The sequence below is a fragment of the Sphaerodactylus townsendi genome, linkage group LG13 (genome assembly GCF_021028975.2).
Source record: "Sphaerodactylus townsendi isolate TG3544 linkage group LG13, MPM_Stown_v2.3, whole genome shotgun sequence".
Lineage (NCBI taxonomy): Eukaryota > Metazoa > Chordata > Lepidosauria > Squamata > Sphaerodactylidae > Sphaerodactylus > Sphaerodactylus townsendi.
Genome location: NC_059437.1, coordinates 9,986,466 through 10,013,123, shown reverse-complemented (window position 1 = coordinate 10,013,123; position 26,658 = coordinate 9,986,466). Strand labels below are relative to the sequence as shown.

At 46.4% G+C, this 26,658-nt stretch overlaps 1 protein-coding gene across 1 annotated transcript in view; it reads right to left on the bottom strand.

Moving 5' to 3' along the window:
• Positions 1-2,800: 2,800 nt before the first annotated feature.
• LOC125442948 (sodium/hydrogen exchanger 2-like) overlaps positions 2,801-26,658 on the bottom strand; it is a 54,609-nt gene continuing 30,751 nt past the window's right edge. Inside the window, exons 9-13 of the mRNA XM_048514753.1 lie at positions 25,535-25,699; positions 17,101-17,212; positions 13,809-13,943; positions 6,437-6,503; positions 2,801-3,483 (exon numbers count right to left, since the gene is read on the bottom strand). Coding sequence (XP_048370710.1) covers positions 3,347-3,483; positions 6,437-6,503; positions 13,809-13,943; positions 17,101-17,212; positions 25,535-25,699 — 616 coding nt within the window. The 3' untranslated portion in view covers positions 2,801-3,346. The remainder of the gene's footprint in view (positions 3,484-6,436; positions 6,504-13,808; positions 13,944-17,100; positions 17,213-25,534; positions 25,700-26,658) is intronic.

Genomic DNA, 26,658 nt, shown 5'->3' with positions numbered 1-26,658 from the left:
GCACAGCTTCAAAGAGCACTGAAAGCAGTTTGAAAGTGCATTATTCTGCATGTGCAGAATGAGCCTAATGCAAAAATCACATGGCAAAATCACTAATTAGTAACCCCCTCTCGGCACACACAAATAATTAGTAACCTACTCTCGGGAACTTGTGAGAACCTGCTGGATCCCACCTCTGCTTATAACATGCCACTGCATTTTGCACCAGCTGACACTTCCAAAACATCTTCGAGGGCAGCCCCATTTACAGCATGTTTCAGTAATCTGTCCCAGAGGTTACCAAGAAGGAAGAGTGGCTCTTCTTTGCGTAGCTAGGAACTGAGATTCGAATCACCTGTCTCGTCAGCACATGTTTATTTGTTTCATTTCTTTCACTTTTATCTATTGGCTTGATGAAGTAAGCCATGGCCTTCAGTTGGCAAGACCTGAGCAACGCTTTTAATACTGGATGCTGAGGAGGTCATTAATTTAGAAGGTCACCATACATCAGAAGCAACTTGATAGCACATAACATGCACACACACCCCTATGCATTGTTTATGGCCCACTTTTCTCCTCCACAGAAATCCAGAGCAGCTTACAGCATTCACCCATTCTTCCTTTTATCCTCCTAACTCTGTGAGATAGAGAGTGTGAATGGCCCACAGTCAACCAGTTCGTTTTTGTGCCAGAGAGGTAATTTGAACCCAGGTCTCCCAGGTCTGTACCATTCTGTCTTTATCCCACCCCAGCACATGATAGAAGAAGAAGAAGAAGAAGAAGAAGAAGAAGAAGAAGAAGAAGAAGAAGAAGAAGAAGAAGAAGAAGAAGAAGAAGAAGAAGAAGAAGAAGAAGAAGAAGAAGAAGAAGAAGAAGAGGAAGAAGAGGAAGAAGAGGAAGAAGAAGAAGAAGAGGAAGAAGAGGAAGAAGAGGAAGAGGAAGAGGAGGAGAAGGAGGAGGAGTTTGGATTTATATCCCCCCTTTCTCTCCTGTAGGAGACTCAAAGGGGCTGACAAACTCCTTTCCCTTCCCCCCTCACAACACCCTGCGAGGTGGGTGGGGCTGAGAGAGCTCAGAAGAACTGTGACTAGCCCAAGGTCACCCAGCTGGCATGTGTTGGAGTGAACAGGCTAATCTGAATTCCTCAGATAAGCCTCCACAGCTCAAGTGGCAGAGCGGGGAATCAAACCCGGTTCTCCAGATTAGAGTGCCCCTGCTGTTAACCACTATGCCACTGCTGCTTAAAGTTAGATTTCAGCAAGATCAGGTTTTATAAGGTTTATAGATTTCAGCAAGATTGGGTTTTATAAGGTTTGCAAGCAATGCATCCATGCATATTCATTAGGCTGTACTATAGTTTGAGCCTATCAGTTTTTTCATAGATAACAGAGAAAACAAGGGGCCCTTTTGACCTTCACAAAGGCTATGTCAGGGACTGCAGAACCCTCATGGACAAAAGCTATGGAGTCAGGAGGTGAGTCAGGTGAAACTGAACAGAAAAACTGGCGGGCTCTAACCCCTAACAAATCATTTGCATCGATTTAAGATGAACAGTTCCCCCAAAATATACACACATCTACCCAATACTGGAGGAATTTGGATCAGTATTGTAATCAGAAGAAATAACAGGGATGAGAGTCATGCTAGTAACAAAATTATAACCCAACATTACGGTGTTCCCCATATAAATATACATGTGGCCACACTCAGCAAAATTTATAGCTAATACATACACACAAAATACAGTGGAGCCTTGGTAATCGGTGCCTTCGGTTTACGCCGTTTTCGGAATTCATCGGTTGCGCCCGGCCGTTTTTCTTCCTCGGTTGTCGCTGGGTGCCTCGGTGTTCACCTACACTGTTTGCGCAAATTTACGCTTTTTGCGTAAATTTGCTAATCGTTTGCATGCGCAAACGACATAGCCTCAGTTTACGCCGATTTCAGAGTACGCTAAGCGCTGCCGAACAGATTACCGGCGATTACCAAAGTTCCACTGTACAATAGAAGCATATATTCTCATTTAAGGCAAAATGTCAATTTTAATTAAGTCCTACACTGCTGAAATTAATTACTTTAGATCAGAAACCCCCATGCTTTCTGAGCCTGCGGGTCATGTGAAATTCTGACACAAGTGTGGGAAAAGCAACCACAAAATGGCGGCCACTAGAGGCAGAGGCAGAAGCAAAATGTCAGGGAGTAAGGTTATGCAAACCTCTGTACAAAACTCTTCAACATTTTGGACAGAAGCTCTGTTTAATAAGATGCCTTTTAAAATGAACATAATACTGTCTGGTATGCATGCAGCTTACTTTCCGTCCTTGCGCTATGGTGCTGCCAAAGGAATTTTTTTAAAATCTGCACAGCCAATCAGAAGCCTTGCTGGGCAGGTGCTCCACCTGGCCACGCCCACTTTGTAAAAATATTTGCCAGCCACCAAGAAAGGTGTTGGTGAGCACCATGTCCTCCCATGGACACCATGATGGAGACCCCTGCTGGAGACCCCTGCTTTAGAAGAAGAAGAGTTTGGATTTATATCCCCCTTTTCTCTCCTGCAGGAGACTCAAAGGGGCTGACAATCTCCTTGCCCTTCCCCCCTCACAACAAACATCCTGTGAGGTAGGTGGGGCTGAGAGAGCTCCGAGAAGCTGTGACTAGCTCCAAGGTCACCTCCAGCTGGCGCGATGGTAAGGGAGTGTACAGGCTAATCTGAATTCCCCAGATAAGCCTCCACAGCTCAGGCGGCAGAGCTGGGAATCAAACCCGGTTCCTCCAGATTAGATACACGAGCTCTTAACCTCCTACGCCACTGCTGCTCCTTTAGATAGTCTTTGAAGGTCAATCTACATGTTCGAAAAAATCACGTGGTACAGTCCTTCAGAGAGTTCAGCACTTTAGAAAACAATTCAGGGGGATCGTTTATGCGAATGCTCCCTCTCACACAAAACTCCCTGCCTATAGGAAACTAGCAGGTCAGGGAAAAGGCTGCAATAAAATCTTTCTGACTTGCCATCTAGCCAGAGATTAGTTTTAAAGGAGGGAGAATTCAGTCACAGTCTCTTCCACCTGCATACAGAAAGTGTGTTACCCTAAGAGGGCTATACCATAAGATTTTTCTGAATGGGTCTCAAGAGATCAAGAACTTATTGTTAATGAAACACACATTCATGGTGAAACCTACTGTGTTTAAAAGGATTTCAAGACCCCTGCATGAAACGACTCAAACAGTTACAGAAAACAATTTCAATTAACTTGGACCCGCAATATTAATTTTTTTAACAGGAAATAAGAACTATCCAAATGTATTGTTCTCTATGGAATCGAGAATGAAATGTAGACCCAAAAGAAGACCAGCCAAGGCGTGGCCTCTCTATTCCATAGAGTTTGTCCTTTTGCTGATTTTTTCTTCAGAAATCCACTGGGCACTTCCTGGCTGTCCAGGAATAAGAAGGCCAACTGATTTGGATCGGAGGGATTTCACACCCGGAGTTTTTCGGGACTCCCCAACTGTGGAAAGAGAAAAGAGAACAAGTGGTGAGAAACTTTTCCATCTATTAATTAAAGGCGAACATCTACCTTAGCCTTGCCACCTGATTAACAGACATTTTTTGCTGATTAGCCCTACCAGTTCCAGTCAATTGACTAGTCAAAGCTCCGTATGGTTGGGACCAACACCCCTGAATGCCTACCTACTTCCATATGAACCTACCCAACCACCACGGTCATTTTGGGAAGCCCTGTTTCAGGTGCCCCCACCTTCTGAGATTAGGCAGGTGTCAATCTGGGGCCTTCTTGGTCATGGCAGAACTCTTGGGAAGAACTCTTTCCCCAGGAAGATTTGTCTGCCCCCTTCTGTTGCCATCTTCCAACTGGGAAATACTGAGAGATTTTGAGGGTGGAGTCTGGGGAGGGGGGACATGGGGAAGGGAAGGACCTTAGTGAAGTATAATGCCATCGAGTCCACTCTCCAGATATCTGTCATCTGAAGATCAGTTGTAATTCCAGAAGACCTCCTGAAACCACCTGGACTTTGGCAGCCCTTGAGATGGAAAGATGGGTTATAATGGGTTCTTGCTTGGTGAAGGGGCAACCCAAACGATCTGAAAAGTACTGTTAATTCACTGTAAGCCTCCATCCTGATTCACACATCTCATCCAACAACTGTAGCCTCCTATAACGATACCGAAGCCCAGAAGGATGTGTGGGGATTTCACTGCTCCCTTCAGACTCAAGCCCTCCCTGCCCTAAATGATTTTAATTTGATCCTGATCAGCACTGGGCCTGAACCAGGTGGCTGAAGCAAAGGACAGGCTGGGACTGGCCCAGGGAAGCCTTTCCCCCACCCCATCACCATGACCATCTTTTCTCACTAGGGTTGATCACCTCCAGGTGGGGAAGGAGATCTCCCAGAATTACAACTGATCTCCAGATCAAATCTCCTGGAGGGTTCTCTTTGGAGGGTGGAGTCTCTGCTGAATTCCCTCCCGATACTCCACCCTCCCCAGACACCATCTCCAGAACTCCAGGAATATCCCAACCAGGAGTTAGCAATGCTGATTCTCATCATCCTCTTCTCACTACCCTCGTCTATCTTAGATTGAGTAGGATGGTGTGAGGATGACAGGTTGCATGAGAAGACTTAGACTTAGGATCTGGATATGCTTAGAATCATGGGAAATGTAGTTCCTAATGGCTTCTGGTGGCCCGTGGGAGCATTATTGATTGAGTTATTATTTAATATCCCATCTTTTCCCCCAGTGGGGCCCCAAAGCTGCTGACATCATTTTCCTCTTTCTCATTGGGTGTATTGTCATCTCTCATCCTGATTCTCATCCTGGGAGAAGCAGTGGCGTAGTGGCTAAGAGCAGTGGCTAAGAGCAGGTGCACTCTGATCTGGAGGAACCGGGTTTGATTCCCAGCTCTGACACTTGAGTTGTGGAGGCTTATCTGGGGAATTCAGATTAGCCTGTACACTCCCACACACGCCAGCTGGGTGACCTTGGGCTAGTCACAGCTTCCCGGAGCTCTCTCAGTCCCACCCACCTCACAGGATGTTTGTTGTGAGGGGGGAAGGGCAAGGAGATTGTAAGCCCCTTTGAGTCTCCTGCAGGAGAGAAAAGGGGGATATAAATCCAAACTCTTCTTCTTCTTCTTCATACTTCCTGATAGCAATGAATGCTCAAAAGAGTGTCCAGGTGTTCATCCCCAGACTTCTCCTGCTGCAAGGTCTCCATCACCATCCAGCCAGCGTGGTGCAGTGGAGTTTAATCTGGAGAACTGGGTTTGATTCCCCACTCTTCCATGTGAGCAGCAGACTCCTATCTAGTGAACTGGATTTATTTCTCCATTCCTACACGTGAAGCTGCTGAGTGGCCTTGGGCCAGTCCCTGTTCTCTCTGAACTCACTCAGCCCCACCTACCCCAGAAGGTGTCTGTTGTGGGGAGAGGAAAGGAAAAGGAGTTTGTAAGCCACTTTGAGACTCCTTATGGGAGAGAAAGGTGGGTTATAACTGGCTGTGGCTGAATTCCCACTGAAAATTTAATCTTGATACAACCAAGTTCCAAAAGAATCGGCACCTTTTCATCCAGGTTCCAACATCCTCACTGCAGCATGTTTCTAGTGAAGATGTCTAGGCCTGACCCGGGTGTGTGTGTGTGTGTGTGTGTGTGCCTGCTGTCAGGGGTACAATTGTTAATCTGGCAGCACCAAAATTTCAGAGTACCTTTAGGTGACTCTGCTGATGATGCCACCCAGGTTTGGTGAAGTTTGGTTCATGGGGGTCCAAAGTTATGGGTCCTCAAATGTGTAGCCCCCATCTCCTATTAGCTCCATTTGGAAACAATGGAGGATTGTTTGGGAGTCCATAGCTTTGGACCCCCTGGACCAAACTTCACAAAGCCTGGGTGGTATCAGTAGGAGACTTTTTTGATGATACCACCCAGGTTTGGTGAAGTTTGGTTCATGGGGGCCAAAGTTATGGGCCCTCAAGTGTGTAGCCCCCATCTCCCATTGGAGTGTTTTTTGAAAAAGGTGTATATACAATCAGGTCCAGGAAAATCCCTTGATACGGTGGGCGGGGGGGGGGGGGGCACCAGAAACGGGACTGGTCTGTGTTCCACTGTTCAGCTATGAGGAGATCTCGAGGGAACCTGGATATTTTGGGTGACTATCCCAGGATTAACCACCAGTGAGGACAGCAGCTTTCAAAGAAGACAACATTTTCCTGCTTCTAATCTCTATCTCCAGACATTGTTTAAAGAAAAGAAAATAGTATCTCTGGATGTCATTTTAAAAAATAAGCTATAACTCCGAGCAAGCATTACTTTGATTTCTCGGTTCAAATAAAAAGGCCTGGAGCCACCATGGGATGCAACCAACCAAGTGCTATTCATATCTAAACTTTATTGGAGGGGGTGGGACCACAGGTGGGCTGAGTGTGCCCAACTTTTTCCAGCCTACCAGTAAGGGACCGGAACAACTTGAAGTTACGGTTAGCTCCACCATCCAATGAACACGGATCATCCTTCTGCAATGAAGAAAGAACATCACTCATCACTGAGAAATAATGGACTCAAGATGCAGCTGGAGGGACTTACTAATCTTCTATACTGCTTTTCCTCACATTGGTTCACAATAAAACAAGCAAATTATATCTCCTCTCTCTCTCTCTCTCTCTCCACCACTTCTCAATATTAGCCCCTGTTTGAGAGAATACATCCATCCCTCCTTTGGGATAAGAGGTCTTGAATGTCCCAAGACCCAAAGAAGCTACCTTATACTCTGCTAGGCCATTAAGACATCTTTCTCAACATTGTTGAATCTGACTAGTAGTGGCTCTTCAGGGTTTCGGGCAGAGAAAGGTCTTGCTTGGAGCAATTTGCTTGGGATTTAGCCTGGGAACACTGCTGTGCGAAGTGTATGTTCTACCACTGAGAAAAGGCCCTTCCTCACTGAACAGGTCTTTGAGAAGAGCTTTCAAATAATAATTGTGGTCAAGCGTCATCATCGGTTGTCCAGAGGTGATGGGGAATTTCCATGACTGGAGGTCTTTAGGAGCAGGTGGGGAAAAGAAATGGGCATGGTTGGTTCCATAAATGTCAATCCTCAAACCAAGAACAGTGGCGCTGTTTGCTGTAGCTGATATGAAGATGCTAGAGATGACCTACAAGGCCATGTAGTTGTGGGAAATGCTGTCAAGTTGCAGCTGATTTATGGTGACCCTGTAGAGCACAGGTGTCAAACTCGCATCCCTGCAGATGTTATGGACTACAGTTCCCACCATCCCCTGCCAGCATGATCCTGGCAGGGGGTGATGGGAACTGTAGTTCATAACAACTGGAGGGCCGCGAGTTTGACATCTATGCCGTAGAGTTTTCATGGCAAGAGATGAACACAGGTGGTTTGCCATTACCTGCCTTGGCATAGCGACCCAGGACTTCCTTGGTGGTCTCCCATCCAAGCACAAACTAGGGCCTACCAACCTGCTTAGCATCCAACATCTGATAAGACTGAGCTAGTCTGGACCATCCAGGTCAGGGCACAAGATCTGCTCCTGGGTTGACCAGGCTCTAAATAGCAGGCATCTACTGTATCTTTGCCCCTCACAATCTCTCAAATCAACTAGGAATACTGTTTCATGTACACCATCCATGTGCCAGGATCGCACAAACAGCTGTTGTTATTGACCACACTTCAACTCTGGCAACCCCTTGCCCTATAGCAGTGATGGCGAACCTTTTCGAGACCGAGTGCCCAAATTGCAACCCAAAACCCACTTATTTATCTCAAAGTGCCAACGCAGCAATTTAACCTAAATAACCCCCTTGAGCAGGGGCCAGCCTACTGTAGCCTCCAGCAAGTCCCACATGCGCCACTCTGTGCCTCTCTAGCATCTCTGCCACCTGGAGCTCGCTGAGGTGCACGCACATGAAGTCCAGTGGCCCAGACCAGCCTAGAAGTGAGTGTGTTTGTGTGGGCGATTTCCTCCCCACATGATGAACTCTGTACGTGCGTGCCCACAGAGAGGGCTCTGAGTGCCACCTCTGGCACCTGTGCCATAGGTTCGCCACCACTGCCCTATAGACACTGCAATGCCCAAATCTGGAGGCTGGTATGGTATGGTTTCCACCAATTGCCATTGGGTGGTCGAAGAAGAAAGAAGACAAGAGGTTTCAATCTGCATCCTTGGAAACTGTGTGGTTAAAATTGCTGGATGGGGGAGGTCATTAAATCAAATAAATACAGATCAATAGGTATAGTTTAAGGCAGTCTTCCCTGGAATTCAGGGCACTTTGTCAAAAGAGAACCTGAGTTAGGATTTCTGCTCCTGGCCAGGAGCCAAATCGGATCCTCAGGCCTTTCAGCCAGCAAAACTTGTCTTCAGCTGACACAAGGAACAGTCCACACATTTTTGAAGTTTCCTGCTAAGTTCATTGTATAAATAGTCATTTGTAATTCTCCCATCTGTCTTGTTTCGAATTATTATCAGTTTTGCCAAACAGTAGAGATTAGGGTTTCTGAAAAGGCACATGTGTCAGATTGGGCGGGGGAGGAGAGTTAAATATGTGAGTGAAGAGTTACAAATTCTTTTCTAGTGTGTGTTTTGAGCCAGAAAATCAAAGGTGCGGATCTACCTGAGGCCAAGTCAACCAAGCTAGCCTGAAAAGAGCAGGTCGACTGACCAGGTAGTGCAACAGAAACGAGGCGAGTCCTTGCAGGCTATTCCATGGCTGGATGCTGGGAAGCCCGCGGAGGGATTGCTAGCCATAGGCTCATGTTAACGAGTGTTCTGTCCTTTTCTTAATGCACTAATTTCCATCCCTCAAGAATGCCTGCTAGCACAGCGAATGCCTGAATACGCCTGTTCCGTTTCTACGCGAAGAGTAAGACTCTGACGGATGCGTGATCTGGCAACCGGACGCTCCGCGTCTGGGCTGCCAAAAAAGCGCTGGCCACCTCCCAGCTCCCAATTTCCATTTTGCTTTGTTTCTTTTCTCCTTTAACAAGAGACCCTGGACTCTTTGTCCTTTGTTTCCCGACATCTCTGCCATTGTAACGACAACAGGGCTCGCAAATGTACAGACACGGCGTGCTTCCCGAGAAGGTCATTCAAAAACAGTGCTTAAAATACTCCCAAGGGTGGCCCGTGGAGAATGCCAAATTCTAAAAATCGCTGAACAGCACCAGGGTGCTCTCTTTTGCAAATCGGAGGGTTGTGGCTCCTCACCAGCAAACAGCTCACTACCGTCCAGGTAGTTCACATCTGCCACACACACCTTTTCAGGTGGGAAAGGTTATCTAGGGTGTTCCAGAACTTGGCTTCTGTTGGCAAATGTGCTAGGTTCCAAGTGGAAAAAATAATCAACTCTAAAGATAATGGGGGAATGTACGTTACTCTTTGGACAATTCAAAACTGGTTTGGCATTTCTGGGATCTTTTCCAGTATTTAAACTGATGTCCGAAAGCTAACTGCAAATCAACCATTTGCCCGCACATGGACATTTTTCAATAAAATAGGCACTAAGTTCTTTTAAGACCCCAAAGTTTTATCTGGCCAAAGATCAGCACTTGAAGGGGGCTTTTTCCCTGAAGGATGAATGACAGGGTGACGCTATGCTGGCGGTGACAATGTGCTGGGAAATTTTGCTTTTTTGGAAAGCTCACCTCTTGAGGCTGCTGACTTTTGTAAAACTGGTTAATTGTTGACAATCAGTTAGCCTACAAGAGACAGGCAAAGAGCTTAGAAGTATTGTAGAAGGCTTTCACAGCCGGATTCAACTGGTTGTGGTGGGTTTTCTGGGCTGTGGGGCCTGTGGTCTGGTGGATCTTGTTCCTAACGTTTCGCCTGCTTCTGTGGCTGGCATCTTCAGAGGTGAATCACAGAGGGAAGTCTGTTATAAGAGAAGTCTGGACACAGTGTGTAACAGACTTCCCTCTGTGATACACCTCTGAAGATGCCAGCCACAGATGCAGGTGAAACATTAGGAACAAGATCCACCAGACCACGGCCACACAGCCCGGAAAACCCACCACAACCAGCTTAAAAGTACATAAGAATCATCAAAACAATCCTCAACAATAAAAATGACCCTCCATTCCCTTAGTATAGCTAAAAGACTTGTATTACGATAGTGGAGAGATACATGCCCACTCCCGTACATTGATAGATTGTGGACCTTACAACTTAATCTAGAGGTACTAGATCAGGGGTAGGGAACCTGCGGCTCTCCAGATGTTCAGGAACTACAATTCCCATCAGCCTCTGTCAGCATGGCCAATCTGGAGAGCCGCAGGTTCCCTACCCCTGTACTAGATGCATGGCATATAGATGGCAACTGCATATGGATTTATTTTTAGATATGTGGAAAATTTTTATGGACACTTTTCTGGAGCTTTGCCACAACTGTTATTATATTTTTGGTTCTAAACTGTATATATTTCCCCCTCCTTTTTATTAGTTCCTGAGTTTTGAAGTTTTCCCCCTTGACTTTTTCGTGTGTTTGTTTTGAAAGAAAGAAGTGTAAAAAAAAATCTGTACAGTTGGTTAAAAAAATCCTCTCTGCATCATATTCTAGGGAGTTTTAAGCAGAGGCGTAGCTATAAGGGGTGAGGTGGGGACCGGCACACCAGGCAAACGCCAGTGGGTCACTAGGGGGTGGAAAATTGCCCCCAGGCCCGCTCCCCCTTGTGCTGCCCGACCCGGCAGAGGCCGCTGCTGGGTCAGCCTCGCGTCCCTCCCCCAACATAGCCATAAGGGGGTGTGGTGGGGAGGGCCGATCCCCACCCTGCCCCCTTATGGCTATGCTGGGGCGAGGGCCAGGGGCCAGTCCCTACCCCACCCCCTTATAGCTATGCCTCGCATTCCTGCTTGGCCAGGTAAGTTGGGCATGGGGGGCACGGAGGGACAAGAATAGGGGGCGGCTCTGGGGGACCGGGTGCTGGGGCCCATGGGGTGGGGATGCAGAAAACTTGGAGTCCGCCCTGGGCTCCATTTTGCCCAGTTATGCTTCTATTATCCCCGTTTTGGACACAGCATGTGTAATTGTTAAAGAGTGTCACTCTTAATTTTTCATAATATATAAAAAAAATTCTCTTTGATTTGCCTCTAGTACAGTGGCTCCCAACCTGGGGTACATGTATCACCGGAGATAAATGCCAGAGCATTTGGGGGTACTGTGAAAAAAATTATGTAATGGGTTTGTTAATATGGGGGGTACAATTTGTGTTGCCAAGTACAAGGAGGTTAGGAACCACACCTCTAGAGCACACTGAGGAAAAAATAGTAATAAACAAACAAATAATTGGCGTAGGAGGTTAAGAGCTCGTGTATCTAATCTGGAGGAACCGGGTTTGATTCCCAGCTCTGCCGCCTGAGCTGTGAAGGCTTATCTGGGGAATTCAGATTAGCCTGTGCACTCCCACACACGCCAGCTCGGTGACCTTGGGCTAGTCACAGCTTCTCGGAGCTCTCTCAGCCCCACCTACCTCACAGGGTGTTTGTTGTGAGGGGGGAAGGGCAAGGAGATTGTAAGCCCCTTTGAGTCTCCTGCAGGAGAGAAAGGGGGGATATAAATCCAAACTCTTCTTCTTCTTCTTCTAATTTCTGAAAACCAATAAAATATAGCCTTGCGACCTATACTTCCTTGCTTTTTTTCACCCATACGTATACCTCTTGTCAGTTTACTACATTTACAGTTAATTTCCACATTTGTTTTATTCTTGTTAATGTAATCGTAATGGCTCCATCTTGTGGAGAAACACAAAATAGAATTTTGCATGGGAAACTGCCTGGCGTTAAACCTCCATCATCAATCCAATTCACGCATTACAGAGTATACAGGTTCGGTCTGGGTTGCTAGTCAGACGTGACTTGCAGACCCTCCTGCATTCCCAAATGTGTGGTGTCTAATTCAGTTTGGGATCTATTACCGGTATTAGGTGCCTGTTTTCACAACAGCAGAGTTGTTACCACCCAAGAGATGTTCTGATGGCCGCATGGATTTGCCAGGGTCTTGCAGGATAGAGGGGGAAAGTGTGTAGTTACCATGGAAAAGCATGGTGGAGCTGGGACACACACACCCCAAGTCGACTCTGACCTGGAGAACCAGGTTTGATTCCCAACTCCCCCACATGAGGCCTACTGGGTAACTTTGGGCTAGTCACTGTTCTTACAGAACTCTCAGCTCCACCTACCTCACAAAGAAGAAGAAGAAGAAGAAGAAGAAGAAGAAGAAGAAGAAGAGGAGGAGGAGGAGGAGGAGGAGGAGTTTGGATTTATATCCCCCCCTCTCTATCCTGCAGGAGACTCAAAGGGGCTTACAATCTCCTTGCCTTCCCCCCTCACAACAAACACCCTGTGAGGTGGGTGGGGCTGAGAGAGCTCTGAGAAGCTGTGACTAGCTCAAGGTCACCCAGCTGGCGTGTGTGGGAGTGCACAGGCTAATCTGAATTCCCCAGATAAGCCTCTACAGCTCAAGCGGCAGAGCTGGGAATCAAACCCGGTTCCTCCAGATTAGAAACACGAGCTCTTTTGTGGGGTTTATTGTGGGGAGAGGAAGGGAAAGTTGTTCATAAGCCCCTTTGAGTCTCCTTACAGTTGAAAAAAAGCGGGAAATAAATCCAAACTCTTCTTCTTCTTGGTGGGAGTGAGCAAGGGGGCTGCTGGTGCATGGGAACCAAACTGTCTTTTGTAGCATTTAAGCTTTTTTTTAAAAAAAACCTGGGCAACACCTACATGTCAAAACTGCTTCTCACAGGGTAGCCATTTTTGTTGCGCAAAAGTAGTTTCTTGTCATATTTTACTTCCCAGAGACATTTTCAGTTAAGCGTGTTCGTACCATCTGTATTCTGTGGTTTTTTTCTCCTCAGGTGCCCACCCTATCCATATGGCAACTACTGGGTCACAGACTTTTTCCTGGACACATTCAATTCCTTGGAATGGCCTACCCGAGTAGGGGCAAAGGGCACCTTTAACTTGCTACTCATAAGAAGGTGCATGAAACAGTTTTATTCCAAAGAGTATTTGGGGGAAACTGTTTGGGCAGATCTGGCTGCATTCGTTTTGATTTTGAGTGGCAATTTTTAAAAAAATGCTGCGTGTGCTGTTTTTTTAAATTTAAGGGGTTTTTTTTTATTCTCAGTGTTTTATTCTGTGAGTCTTCTAATCTGTAATCTATAAATTTTCAAAAGCTCATTAATTGGACTGCAGTGTTGTGTGTCCTTGCAACCTAGTGTTGTCTTAACATATAGGATATAAAGTGGGGGTATCGATGTTTTAAATAAATAAGTGCATTAATGTCAATGCCTACCTGTCACAGGTTGTCTGTGACAGGTCATGTGCCATAGGACTGCCTGTACTGGCTCCAGCTGTGCTGGAAGAAAGGCGTGACCTTGTATGCAGCTGGACAGAGCTACACAATGGGCTTTTTCACACTCTCAACTGACTCGTTCTGTTTGACACTCCATTACGCCTTTGCATGGCATGGGAGGGAAACCCTTCCAAAATGGCGCCCCCACCTGGAATCATCCAGTCCCCTCTTCCTTCTCAACAGTCTTTCACCGTGGTGGCGAACCTTTGGCACTCCAGATGTTATGGACTACAATTCCCACCAGCCAATTGGCCATGCTGGCAGGAGCTGATGGGAATTGGAGTCCATAACATCTGGAGTGCCAAAGGTTCACCATCACTGGTCTATCAATTCTTTCTGTTCCACATGGAGCAGATCAGGAGACGGACTTAAGCAGTTACGGCATGATCTGCCACAAACAGCGGACCTTTCCCACACTAAATCTGAACACTGCTGTGAGCCCACCCGTCGGCTAGACTTCGTACCTCCTTGGTCAAATGATCCGAGTCGCTACTGTTCATGTGGATCTGCCAACTCTTATGTCTAAGGATCAAGAGCTCCTTGGCTTGCACAGCTGGTTCATTTTCTCCGGGAAGAGTGTGCCTGTTGTATGCCGGCACCTGTAAAAGCAAAATGGAACATACCTAATGGGTTCAGCTCATCTATCACTTAATGGCATGCAGCCCCCTCACAAGGAATAGGGTCCCACCTCCCCAGTATCCCCTTCATATGCAGTTATGTTGAATTAAGGGGGCAGGGGGAGAGGAAATCCATGAACCACTCTTGGTCACAGAGTCCAAGAGCTGGAAGGGCTCTTATAGGCCCGGTTCAGTCTCTTAGATACGGTGACCAGCCGTCCCAATTTTCGCAGGACACTCACGCTTTTGCGTAGAGTGTCCCGTGTCCCGCCAGGCTTATGCCATTGTCCCGATTAGAGACAATGCCCCGCAGCAGCACACTGCCTTTTGCGGCGGCGCTCCCCAGTCAGGAAACAGGGAAGCGCCCCAGAAGGCACTGTGGCTGCCGCAGTGCCTTCTGGGGCGCTTCCCTCCTGACCAGGGAGCGCCGCCGCAAAAGGCAGTGTGCTGCTGCGGGTGCGCTCGAGCGCGTGCGCGCACCCCACTTTTTAATAAGAAAAATCTGGTCACTTTACTCTTAGAGGACATCAGGACATCACAAGTGTCTTCCGTAGTCAGCAGAGTATACAAGTGCCAGGTGGTATAAAAGAAGGCCTAGGCCACAGGTGTCAAACTCGCAGCCCTCCCCTGCCCCCTTAATTCAACATGATGCTGGCAGGGGATGATGGGAACTGTAGTCTATAACATCTGGAGGGGCGTGAGTTTGACACCTATGGCCTAGGCCAACATCACCAGCGATGAAGGGACACTCTGGTAATTGAACAGAAACTCTATAGTAGAACTCATTTTTTTCCCATAGAGCTTTGCCCAAATACCACAGCTTCACAGCTATGTGATAATGTCACCTCCAGTGCACACCAGAAGTGACATCATCACATTGCGAGCAACACTAGCCCAGGCCTCCTTTTGCTTCTGGTAAGTCCCACCCTTCACACCAGTCAGTTGATTGGCAGCAGTGGGAAGGATCCTAAGGCAAGGGTTCCCCAAGAAAGGCCTGACAACCCTACCCACCTGGACTCAAAGGTATTCATTAAAGTTCCCTTTATTGCCATAAACCACAACCTGACAGGTACCCAGGCAAGAAATTCCCTTCACCCATCTGCTTTGCTCCTTTAAAATACCAGCCAGCCCTTAAGAACATAAGAACGTAAGAACAAGCCAGCTGGATCAGACCAGAGTCCATCTAGTCCAACTCTCTGCTACTCGCAGTGGCCCACCAGGTGCCTTTGGGAGCTCACATGCAGGATGAGAAAGCAATGGCCTTCTGCGGCTGCTGCTCCCAAAGGCACCTGGACTGTTAAGGCATTTGCAATCTCAGATCAAAGAGGATCAAGATTGGTAGCCATAGATCGACTTCTCCTCCATAAATCTGTCCAAGCCCCTTTTAAAGCTATCCAGGTTAGTGGCCTTCTCCATTGTCATCTCACTATTTATCCCTGCGGCCCCACCCATGCTGCCAAGTCCCTTCCTTTCTTTGCCCTATCCTGTCCTAGAGCAGGTGCTGCCTTTGGCCCAGTAGGCGGGGCCACATTTGGTCTCTGCTACCACCTCTGCACCTCATCTGCTACAAAGCTACAGCCTTCCCAGCATTCAGCTGTCCATGATCTGCCAAGCTCTCCATTGTCGAACCCTTCTTCCTGTCAGGTATCCTCAGGGACCAGTAACCCTGAACCAAAACTACTCTCTTGTAACTTACGCCCAAGTCTTGCTCTTTGAAGCAGAAGAGAACGAGTCTTTGCCCTTCTCCTTGTTTGGGTTTCCAACCTTCAGGTGGGACCTAGAGATCTCCCAGAATTGGCAGCTGATCTCCAGTCTTCACAGATCTGCCCCCCTGGAGAAAATGGCTGCTTTGGAAGGTGGTCTGTGTGGCCTTATGCCCTGCTGAGGTCCCTCCCCTGCCCCAAATCTCCCTTAGCCACTATCCTGAACATCTCCAGGAATTTCCCATCTTGGAGTTGCCGGCCTTCTCCATGTGCGGAAGACAGAGGTGGGATCCAGCAGGTTCTCACCAGTTCCAGAGAGTGGGTGACTAATTATTTGCGTGTGCCGAGAGGGGGTTGCTAATGGGGTCCACTTTTCCATCTCCACGCCCTCGCCTCCCCGAGAGGCATCCTGCCTTTGAACGTGAAGGTTCCATATAGCAATTGCGACTAATAATGGGACTCCCTGAACTGGGTTAATCCCTTTCAGGTACTGCAATTCATTGATTCTCAGCCTTTCCTACCTTTTATCTCGCCAGTCTCTATCAAAGAACCTGTGTGTTTCACCATTGCTGTGTTCAGATTTGTGAGTTAGGGCATTTTCTATAATGTGATGACGATTTAGAAATGACCTGGTGCAAAAAAATTTTGGGGTCGTGGTGGGGTGGCTGCCCATGGGGGGGCATCCAACTCAGGTTTTGCCCAGGGCTCAGGTTTGCCTAAGTACACCTCTGCCCCCTTTGCTGAGGGGGGGGCTGGCGAGGGAACCTGTTACTAACATTTTTGGATCCCACCACTGGCAGAAGACCTTTAGGCCCTGCCATATCTGGTGCCCAGCCTGACTTAAGGCCCAGGTCACTTTTCCAGAATCCATATCTGAATATTTTCATCCCATATTCCTGCCTGAAACTGGTTTCCACAGCTGCTGCTCCCAAAAACCCAATAAAAACATTCTCAGGAAGGGGATTCTCAGCTGGCTGCTTCCTGCCCTTCTTTCGCTGCCCAAATCCCTGGAAGTTGAAAATTGGAGGGACAAGAACTCCCAGGTCAGACGGAGGCGCATCCAGGCATAATGCGTGTTGTAGAGTGGCTCCAAGCCATGTTCAAACAAAAGAATCACACATATCGCGATTCTTGAAAAACCCAGGTTTGGGGGGGAAATGTGAAGTGGATCCGCGTTAGGATCAGGATCCGTGTGAAGTTCCCTCCCAACCCGGGTTTTTCTGGAGATTTGGAGGTGGAATCAGTGGAAGGCAGGGTGTGGGGACAGGAGGGACCTCGGCAGGAGATCTCTGTAGTCCAGAAATCCGTTGTAAACCCAGGAGATCTCCAGGCCCAACTTGGAGGTTGGCAAGCTCTTTACTATGTAAAGTTGGGTTGAAACCAGATGGCTAACATTTTACCATATGATCCATTCATTAGACAGACACAAATCTTACTGTTCTCCTGGTTTTGTACAGGTTCCTTTCCAATATCTTTTGGATATCATCCATGTCGTCCAGATTGAGACTGTCCAAGTCATTGCCGGCTGCAGTAGGTTTGTCGTTGTTGCTACAGGGGGTGGTGGGGGACACAGAAGCTCTTTTTAAGCCTTGCATGACACAGAATGTACGTGGTCATAGTCAGTAAAACCTTCTGCTCTCATCAGCACATTAAACTTCAAGGGGACACCCAAGCAATTGTCTTGAAGAAAGAGGTCAAAGGCATTATGTTCCTTTCTGCAGAGCAAATTTATTTTGGCCCACTTATTTTGGCCCACATGTGGCTTCTTAACCAAACAGACTTGGCAGGTTTTTGAGTGAGCTCACATTATTCTCTGTTCATTCAGCTCTCTTGAAAGTAATGAGAAGATGGTTCATTCGGCTCTCTTGAAAGTAATGAGAAGACCATCTACCAGTGCTTAATGACAGGTAGACCAGCCCTCTGGAGAACTAGAAGGTGCAAAGGTCAGGTCTACCAACTTTCTCCCTGGCAGGTAAACCAGTCCACCTGAGACCTGGTTCCCCGCAATTGAAAATAATGGGTAGACTTGGCCTCTGCAGAGGCTAAGGCCCTTTCCACACAGGCCAATTAAACCGGGATAACGCCAGTTAAAAACCCGGGTTGGGGGGGTGTGAAGAGTTCAGGAACATTCTGAAAGTGTCAGTTGGAGGATGTGGCTCAGAACACAGGAAGGGCAGTTAGTGAGTGAGGGTTTAACTGAAGCTGAAGCCCAGTTCGTTTTTTCCTGAAGTTTTCTTTTGTTAATTCGTTAGAGCAACTTGTAAGCTTGCCTGTTATATGTAATAAACTACAAAAAAAGAAGAAGTTTCTATGAGTGTATTGAATCAATAAGCAATTCAAGTAGAAGGGGACTGTGGAGTCTTCCTTGACATGGTGGCAGCGGTGGGATATTGAAATACACTCAGTGAGCATTTTGTTGGCAAGCAAAGAGTGTAAATTTGCTCTAGTACAAACCACAGCTTTCAGTTGAATGTGCAGATGGACGAACCAGTAGTGAAACCTCGATCTAAAAAGGTGAATGAAGTGCAGGTCACACTGGAAGAGCCCAGAATATGCACACCATTTTTCTCAGCTGAGCCAGAATCAAGCAGCAGAGTGGTAGCTCAAGAGTTGGGAGCCACGGGACAGCTGTTGAATGGCAAGGAGTTGAGAGACATGGATGAGAATGACCAAGAAAGGTCTGTAGTACACCCCAGAGGACTACCCAGAGTTAATGCAACCAGACGGGATAGTATAGATACAGACGATTCCTCAGTACCAACCAGCACTGAGGGATGGATGAGGATGCTGCAAACGTTTATGCACGCACAAGAAACCACCATGAACTTGCTGATGCAGGATAGACAGAGGGAGTCGACTGCAGCTTGGCAGAAGAGACAGTTCCCCAGGTATCAGCAGGGTGAGTCAGTGGAAAGTTTTTTAGCTTTGTTTGAAGCTGCCTTGAGAGAAAATGAAGTTCCCAGAAGAGAGCAAGTGAGGGCGTTATGGCCCTTATGCGTGGCTGGAGATTTAGCTCAGTTATTAGGTGAACTTACACCTGGGGAAGAAGCCATCTATGAGAATTTTAAAAGGCAGGCCTTAGCCAGATTTGGAAAATCCGGAGATCCAGTTGAGAGAAGAACTGAGGGGAGCTTCTCTCCTAAGAGGAAGGAGAGCTATGTTGCTTTATGGTTCGGATTGAAACTGTTCAGCAGAATGGTATAGAGCTGCAAAGGTTCAGTCCATAGAAGACTTTTGCAACTTGATAGCAAAAGAGAGCATTTCACACACTCCCTCAAGAAATCTCAGCCTTGTTCAAGCTAAAGAGAACTTAGATTTATCTAACTTGGCTGCTTTCTAGACCAGATGGCCATATAAAAGCAAGGAAAGAAACCAGCACGCTTTTGTATCAGAGAAGAGAGAATTGTTTAAAACCAACCGAGAAATATTGAGTTTCACGTGGGTAAAGATGGAGAAAAAGTTTGCTTCAGAGAAAGGACTTCTTTCCAAGGCCCAGTAAACCGCTTGAGATCTATACACCAAGGAATATAATCTGCTTTTTGTGTGAGAAAGGGGTCACTTCAAATCACAATGTGCAAGAAATAAGAGAGAAACAAGAGTGCAACATGTTGGAAATAATCGGGTTTTGGTGCAAAATGAAGATTGGGAGGAGATTAATGATTCACCAGGTAGTTCTGCGGTTGTTCCAGTGAAGGAGAAGAGCCGGTCACTATGGTGATGAAGAACTCTGCTAAGTCCTGGAGAAACTCTGCTCGGACAACCAAGAGATATGCTGGTGATGAGGGACTTGTTAAATCCACTGCACAAGCACCAAGAGTGAGAATGGGAGAGTTACAGCTGGTTGATGTAAATAGTGTGATATCTGAGGAACAGAGACAGTGGGTTGAGATCTCAGGGCTATGAAAGTGCTACTTGGGGGAAGTTGTGGGTGGAAGGTTCTGTTGACACAGGGCAGATATAAGTTCTATCAACAGAAAGTTGTTAAAGCAAATAAGTCATCACAGGGAAGGATGCAGGTTACCCCATTTACATGAAGGACCCCCTATGTAACTTAGATTTAGTACTGATTCATATCCAGACTCCCAGGAATTGAAAAGGACATATATGCCATTGTACATGATGTTTCCTGATATGCCTAATTGGAGCAGATGTGTTGTACCAATCTAGACAAATGAACGCAGTAGTTACTAGGTCAGCATAAACAAGCACTGAGAAAAAGAGAGAAACAGAAGGCTCAAAGGGGGGGAATTAGAAGATGTACATGAAAAGTTTCCAACTAGGATTCCTAAAGCTGGAAAACTTAAGTCAAATATAGGTGAGCAAAAAAGAAAAAGTGGGGTGGAAGTGGAGCTGACAGCAAAGCTGAGTTAACTAAGTCACAATTGGAGGAAAGAAAGATGAGTCATTACAACTCCTAGTCCAGCTATGGAAGTTGAAACTTTCCATTTTGAGGATAAAGAAAATGTATGTCATGAAAGGTCTGAGCAGTTTAAAACTGAACAAAGATCATGTACTACTTTAAAAGAGTTATGTGAAAAGGCAGAGGTTGCTTCTGGAGAAGTATCTAAAGAAAATCCTGAGAGATTTATATGGCAATCTGGCTTATTGTATCGCCAAAAATGGAGGCAGGGCTTTTCTGAGAAGGGAAAAGTAACCTTACAGTTAGTAATTCCAAGAAAGTACAGGGAAGAAATTTTAGAACTGGCTCATAGTGTCCTAATCATGGACACCTAGGAATAAGAAGGACCATGGAAAGAATTCAAAGGCAGTTTTGGCCAGGGTTGACTAAAAAGCAGTTAAGGATTTTGCAGCAGACATGTGGACGCCACTGATAGAACTAGGTGTGAGCTACCTACCCAGTAATTGATGAACCCTTTGTAAGGGTCAGTTTGGACATTTTAGGTCCTTTACCTAAAAGTAGTTCGGAAAACAGTATATTGTAGTTATAGTTGACCATGCAACCAGATTTCCTTGTGCCTTTGTGTGAGAAACATTACATCTGTGTCAGTAGCTATAGGTCTTTAATGGAATTTGTGTCCACATATGGTGTGATGAAAGTACTCAATGACTGATCAAGCCCCTAATTTGGATGTCACAGGTGATGAAACTGTGAGTTGGCTGAGGTTCAGCATGCCCCTGTAGTGGCGTATAACCCTCAGTCAAATGGTTTAGTGGAGAGGGCCATTCAGAACTACGGACAATTGTTGAAGTCTTATGTACTAAAGCATTCAAATTCATGGGATCAAGCAGTACCATATTTGACGTTTGTTTCTCTCCGTGGATTCAGTCCAAAAAAAGCCTAGGATTTAGTCCAAACCAAGTTATTGTTTGGTAGAGATATCAGAGGTCCTTTAGCTAGAGCAAATTGGGAAGGCTTTACTGACAAACTCTTGTCCCAAGGGGATGTAAATGCATATTTCTGTGCAGCTGCAAAGAACTCTGCAGGAAGTAAGGACAGCTGCAGCAGAGAATTTGAAGCAGGCTCAGCAAAAAAGACCTACTTTGATGTTAAGGCTAGACCACGCAGCTTTGCAGTGGGTAATAAAGTTTTATTACTGTCAGTGGATAAGCCTGTAAGTTGGATGTGGCTTGGAAGGGACCTTATGTGATAATATGGTTTTACCAATGACAATTATGTAATTCAAGAAGATGATGGGCAGAGAACTGTGCATGCTGTAATAGGTTGAAACCTATTGTGAGAGATCTGTAATGACTTTTCCAGTACAAGTTGACACTAACGCAGATGAGTTTGTGGGAATGGAATTTTGAGGAGTGTTCTGAATGTGAGTAAAGTTCGAATTTCAGATGGTTTATCAGAAGGGCGTTAGACATTTGTTAAAGACTTTGAATTGTTGTTTACTGAACAGCCCGGGTTTGATTCCACCTGATTTCCCACCACATTGACACTGGAAGTGTCGCGACCTATTAACACCCTACACCATACCCTATTAACAATCGTATGAAAGAAGTTGTGGAGGAAGGAGGTTAAACAAATGTTGAAGTGGGATATTATTGAGCCTGAGTAACAGTGCATGGGGTAGCACCCCATAGCACTAGTGAAGAAAAAGCAAGTGTCTGAGGGTGACCCTCCTGAATTCAGACTGTGTGTAGACTTTAGAAAGGTTAATCTAATGACAACTTCCTTTGATCCTTATCCCACACCCCGTTTGGAGGAATTGGTGGAAAGATTAGCTAAGTTTATAAGCACCTTGGACTGTTCAAAGGGTATTGGCAAATCTTAACTAAAGAAGCCTCTGAGAAAACAGCCTTTGTATAGCGTGGCTTGGGCATTTTCAATTTAAGAGAATGCCTTTTGGGTTAAACTGAGCGGCCCAAAACCTTCCAGAGGTTGATTGATAAGGTTCTTACTGGGTTAGATTATGCCTTTGGTTATCAGGATGATATAGCCATCATGTCTGATTCCTGGGAGACCCATTTGAAACATATACGAATGGTTTTCCAGAAGGTTCAGGAAGCTGGGTTAACTTTGAGACCTGATAAGTGTCAATTGGATGGAAGGAGGTGATATACCTTGGTCCACTGTGTCGGCAACGGTCAAATTAAGCCTCTTGAAGCTAAGGTTGCCAGTATTAAGAATTGGCCTATTCCAACCACAAAAAAAGGATATTCAGTCCTTTTTAGGATTAGTTGTTTATAGGAAAGTTCATAATCAACTAAGAACTAGCTACACCATTATCAGACTTATGTAAAAAGCTAGCTCCATTTAAAGTTGTTTGGAGCCATAGATGTCAAACTGCTTTTGACGGGTAAAAAGGGCTGTTGTAAATGCTCCAGTATTAAGTTGCTCCTGATTTTAACAAACCATTTGAAGTGTATACACTGATGCTTCGGAACGAGGTTTAGGTGCTACATTAGTTCAGAAAGGCGAAGACCAATTGATGCATCCAATAGTTTTCCTTAGTAGAAAGCTGTTACCTAGAGAATGTGCATACTCAACGATCGAGAAGGAATGCCTCGCCATTTTGTGGGCAATCAAAAAATTACATCCTTACCTAATAGGGTCTAAGTTTATTGTAAGATCTGACCATAATCCTTTGGCCTTTTTGAGCAAGATAAAAAACAGCAATGCTCGTATTTTGAGATGGTCCTTAGCCCTACAAGATTATGAATTTGAGGTTCGACATATAAAGGGTAAGGACAATATTATTGCTGATGCACTAAGTCGTCAGGGTAATGGTTAATTATATATAATTGCCTGTATGATATGATTGGATCTAACTGAAATTTTGAGACATTTAGCCCCTAAATTTCAGCTGAAAAGGGGCATGTGAAGAGTTCAGGAACATTCTGAAAGTGTCAGTTGGAGGATGTGGCTCAGAACACAGGAAGGGCAGTTAGTGAGTGAGGGTTTAACTGAAGCTGAAGCCCAGTTCGTTTTTTCCTGAAGTTTTCTTTTGTTAATTCGTTAGAGCAACTTGTAAGCTTGCCTGTTATATGTAATAAACTACAAAAAAGAAGAAGTTTCTATGAGTGTATTGAATCAATAAGCAATTCAAGTAGAAGGGGACTGTGGAGTCTTCCTTGACAGGGGGGAACTTCACACGGATCCCAATCCTAACGCGGATCCACTCCACATTCCCCCCCCCAACCTGGGTTTTTCAAGAATCACGATATGTGTGATTCTTTTGTTTTAACATGGCTTGGAGCTACGGCCGAGTGAATGGCCACGGCTGCGAGGCACATTAAAACAAGAAAGTCGTGAAAATTATGATTCTCAAAAAACTCTTCCCTGGCTCCCATCTGCACAGCCATGCAGGGGAAATGGGCCGTATCATAGCCCAGAGGGTCGGTTCTGTGCTTCACAGGCAGGCAGGCAGGAAGCAAAAGAAAAAGATGTGCCTTCATGCGAAGGCGTGCACCCCGGCCAACACGCTGGCTGTCTACAGGACAGCCAGCCATGCTAAGGGGCCAGGGTGAGGGCAGGTTCATGTAACCCACCCCTCCCACATTTTTATTGGCATGTGCGGAAAGGGCCATCGTCTACCAATAATTCTTCACAGTGGGTAGACCAGCCTTCCGGAGAGCAAGTGAAAATAATGGTAGGGAACGCAATTTCAGTGTTTTCCCCAGCACCATTTTCCGTAGCTATATCCCTGGACATGAATTTTTTCCCACTCAGGAACAACCATCTCAAGTCCATCGGGAGATGGGCAGGGTAAAAGTGTAAAAGGAGGTAGATCCTGCAGGACCAATAGAAATAGATCCTAGGATCTTAGCCACTCCCATGGAAAGGGGCATGTCTCCATCAAGGAGCTGCGGAATCTCACCAAGCCTACATAGACTGGGCAGAGGCCTTTATAAGAGGAATCCTTATGGACCAGGGTAGCTCTGCTTCTTCATCCCTGTACTATATTTGTCAGCCTGAAGATGCACATTACAAATTTGTGGCAGGGGCTGATGGGATTTGTAGTCCATGAACATCTGGAGAGCCGCAGGTTGCAGACCCCTGATTTAGATCATTGTCCTTTCTGTGAGGAAATGCCCAGCTGCAAATGTGAGATCCCGACTCAAGGGCTGGATTCGAACTAAAAATTTTGCTAACGTTATAATTCACACCAATTCCTCTTTTCCGCAGCAGACCCCCCCCCCAAATTGTACCTCACGCCACGCCCAAGGGCCCCCTGTGTCCCCAGAATGGCATTTCAGGGAGATCAATGGGTTGAAAACGGAGGAGGAGGCAGGGAAGTTCTGTTCCCCTGATGGAAGGGACGTCTGCTGGCAGAAAACGTAGCCCAGAATCCAACCCTGCATCTGCAAGGTCACAGCCCTGGGTCTCACGGCATGGGTAACATAATGGCTGAGGAACAAGGCTAGGAGGGCTGGGGCTGACTCTCATCTCTGCCATGAGATCTCTAGCTGGGTTGCATGCCTGCCATGCTCTCTTTCCGGTTCTGATCTGCAATGTGGGGATAAGAGAATTAACCTACCTTGCAGCGTTATGATAAGGACTCCATCATAAGAACTAGGCAAACTGGAGCCCTGGGCAAAACCTGAGTTTGATGCCCCCATGGGTGGCCACCCTCCTCCACCATGACCAAACAATGATTTTTTTTCCACCAGGTCGTTTCAAAGTCACCATCACATTACAGAACATGCCCCAACTCACAAATCTGAAGACAGCAGGGGGTGCCTGCTGTCAGGGGTGCGATTATTAAGATAGCAGCACCAAAATTTTAGAGTATCTTCGTGAGACCCTACTGATGATACCACCCAGGTTTGGTGAAGTTTGGTTCAGGGGGTCCAAGGTTATGGACCCTCAAAGGGGTAGCCCCCATCTCCTATTAGCTCCCATTGGAAACAATGGGGGATGGGGCACTCCCTTTGGGAGTCCATAACTTTGGACTCCCTAAACCAAACCTCACCAAACCTGGGTGATATCATCAGGAGAGTCTCCTGAAAAATCCCTGAAATGTTGGTGCTGCTAGCCTAAAAACTGCACCCCCTGCAGGCCTAAAACCAAAAAAACACTGAAAATACAAAACAATCCCACAAACGAACCTGCATTTTTGGCGTCCACCACAAGGGGGCGCCCTGGGCAACTGCCCACTTTGCCCAATGGGAGGAACGCCTCTGATAAGAACATAAGAACGAGCCTGCTGGATCAGACCAGAGTCCATCTAGTCCAGCACTCTGCTACTCGCAGTGGCCCACCAGGTGCCTTTGGGAGCTCACTTATCAAGATATAAGATAAGGCAGGAGAAGGACGCTGAGCATTGAAAGAGCACTGAATGCTGTTACAGTTATTAAAAGAGATTCTGGATTTGAGGCATCCTTCACTCTAACCCCTGCTTTGGATCTTCTCTAAGCAGTCAGTGCAGAACATAATAAAAAATAAAATACCCCACTTACAGCAACGAGGAATGGGTCGGCCCATAAATGAGCTGACCGGCTTCCGCTAACTCGATGGCGTGCTTCCTCTCCAGTTTCTCGTACAAGAGCACAATGCTTGATTTGGGCTGCATGTATTCCCGGAGCAAAAACTTCTGGAGGTATTTGCTGTTTAAATATTCAAGTCTGTCCAGGGAATCATAGAGAATTAGACCATACAAAGCCAGAGGCCAGCAAGGAGCCACAGAAGAGGGTAACAACTAAAAAAAACCTAAGAACATAAGAAGAGCTCCGCTAGATCAGATCAGTGGGGAAAACATCCTGTTCCACAAAGTGGGCAACCTTCTGTTCTGGAGAGTCAACAAACATGGAAGCCCCCCCCCCGCCCCCAATGTGGCCTGCTAGTGTTGGCCATGAGGTTCTGGTCATGAAGTACCCTCGTCTTCGTAAATATGTTTATACTAATAAGTATTTTAGTTCAGTTCCGTGATATGTCTATAAGACTTAGGTCGTTTCCCCACTTACCATCTGCTGCGCGCTACTATCCCGCTACTATCCCCAAGTAGCACGGGGTCACGCAGCACTCCCCACTACAGGGGTGGCGACAATGCAGCCGCCCCGATGCTGCCGTTCCTGCGTCATTCCTGGCGCTCCTCAAAACGGCGCCTTTTGAAGACCCGCGGGGTCATGGGGAAGCCCGGAAGCGCGCCAGATATGAGAGTAGCGTGCAGCAAAGGGTGGTCGAGGTACGTGGGGAAACGACCTTAATGATAGATGTGAAGCATTGTGAATGTATTAACTAAAGGGAATATTTTAAATTAAAGGCCAGAAGTCATACCTCAAAATTTGTCAGTTATGAGGTGATAACATAAGAACATAAGAGCATAAGAACATAAGAACAAGCCAGCTGGATCAGACGAGAGTCCATCTAGTCCAGCTCTCTGCTACTCGCAGTGGCCCATCAGGTGCCTTTGGGAGCTCACGTACAGGATGTGAAAGCAATGGCCTTCTGCGGCTGTTGCTCCTGAGCACCTGGACTGTTAAGGCATTTGCAATCTGAGATCAAGGAGGATCAAGATTGGTAGCCATAGATCAACTTCTCCTCCATAAATCTGTCCAAGCCCTTTTTAAAGCTATCCAGGTTA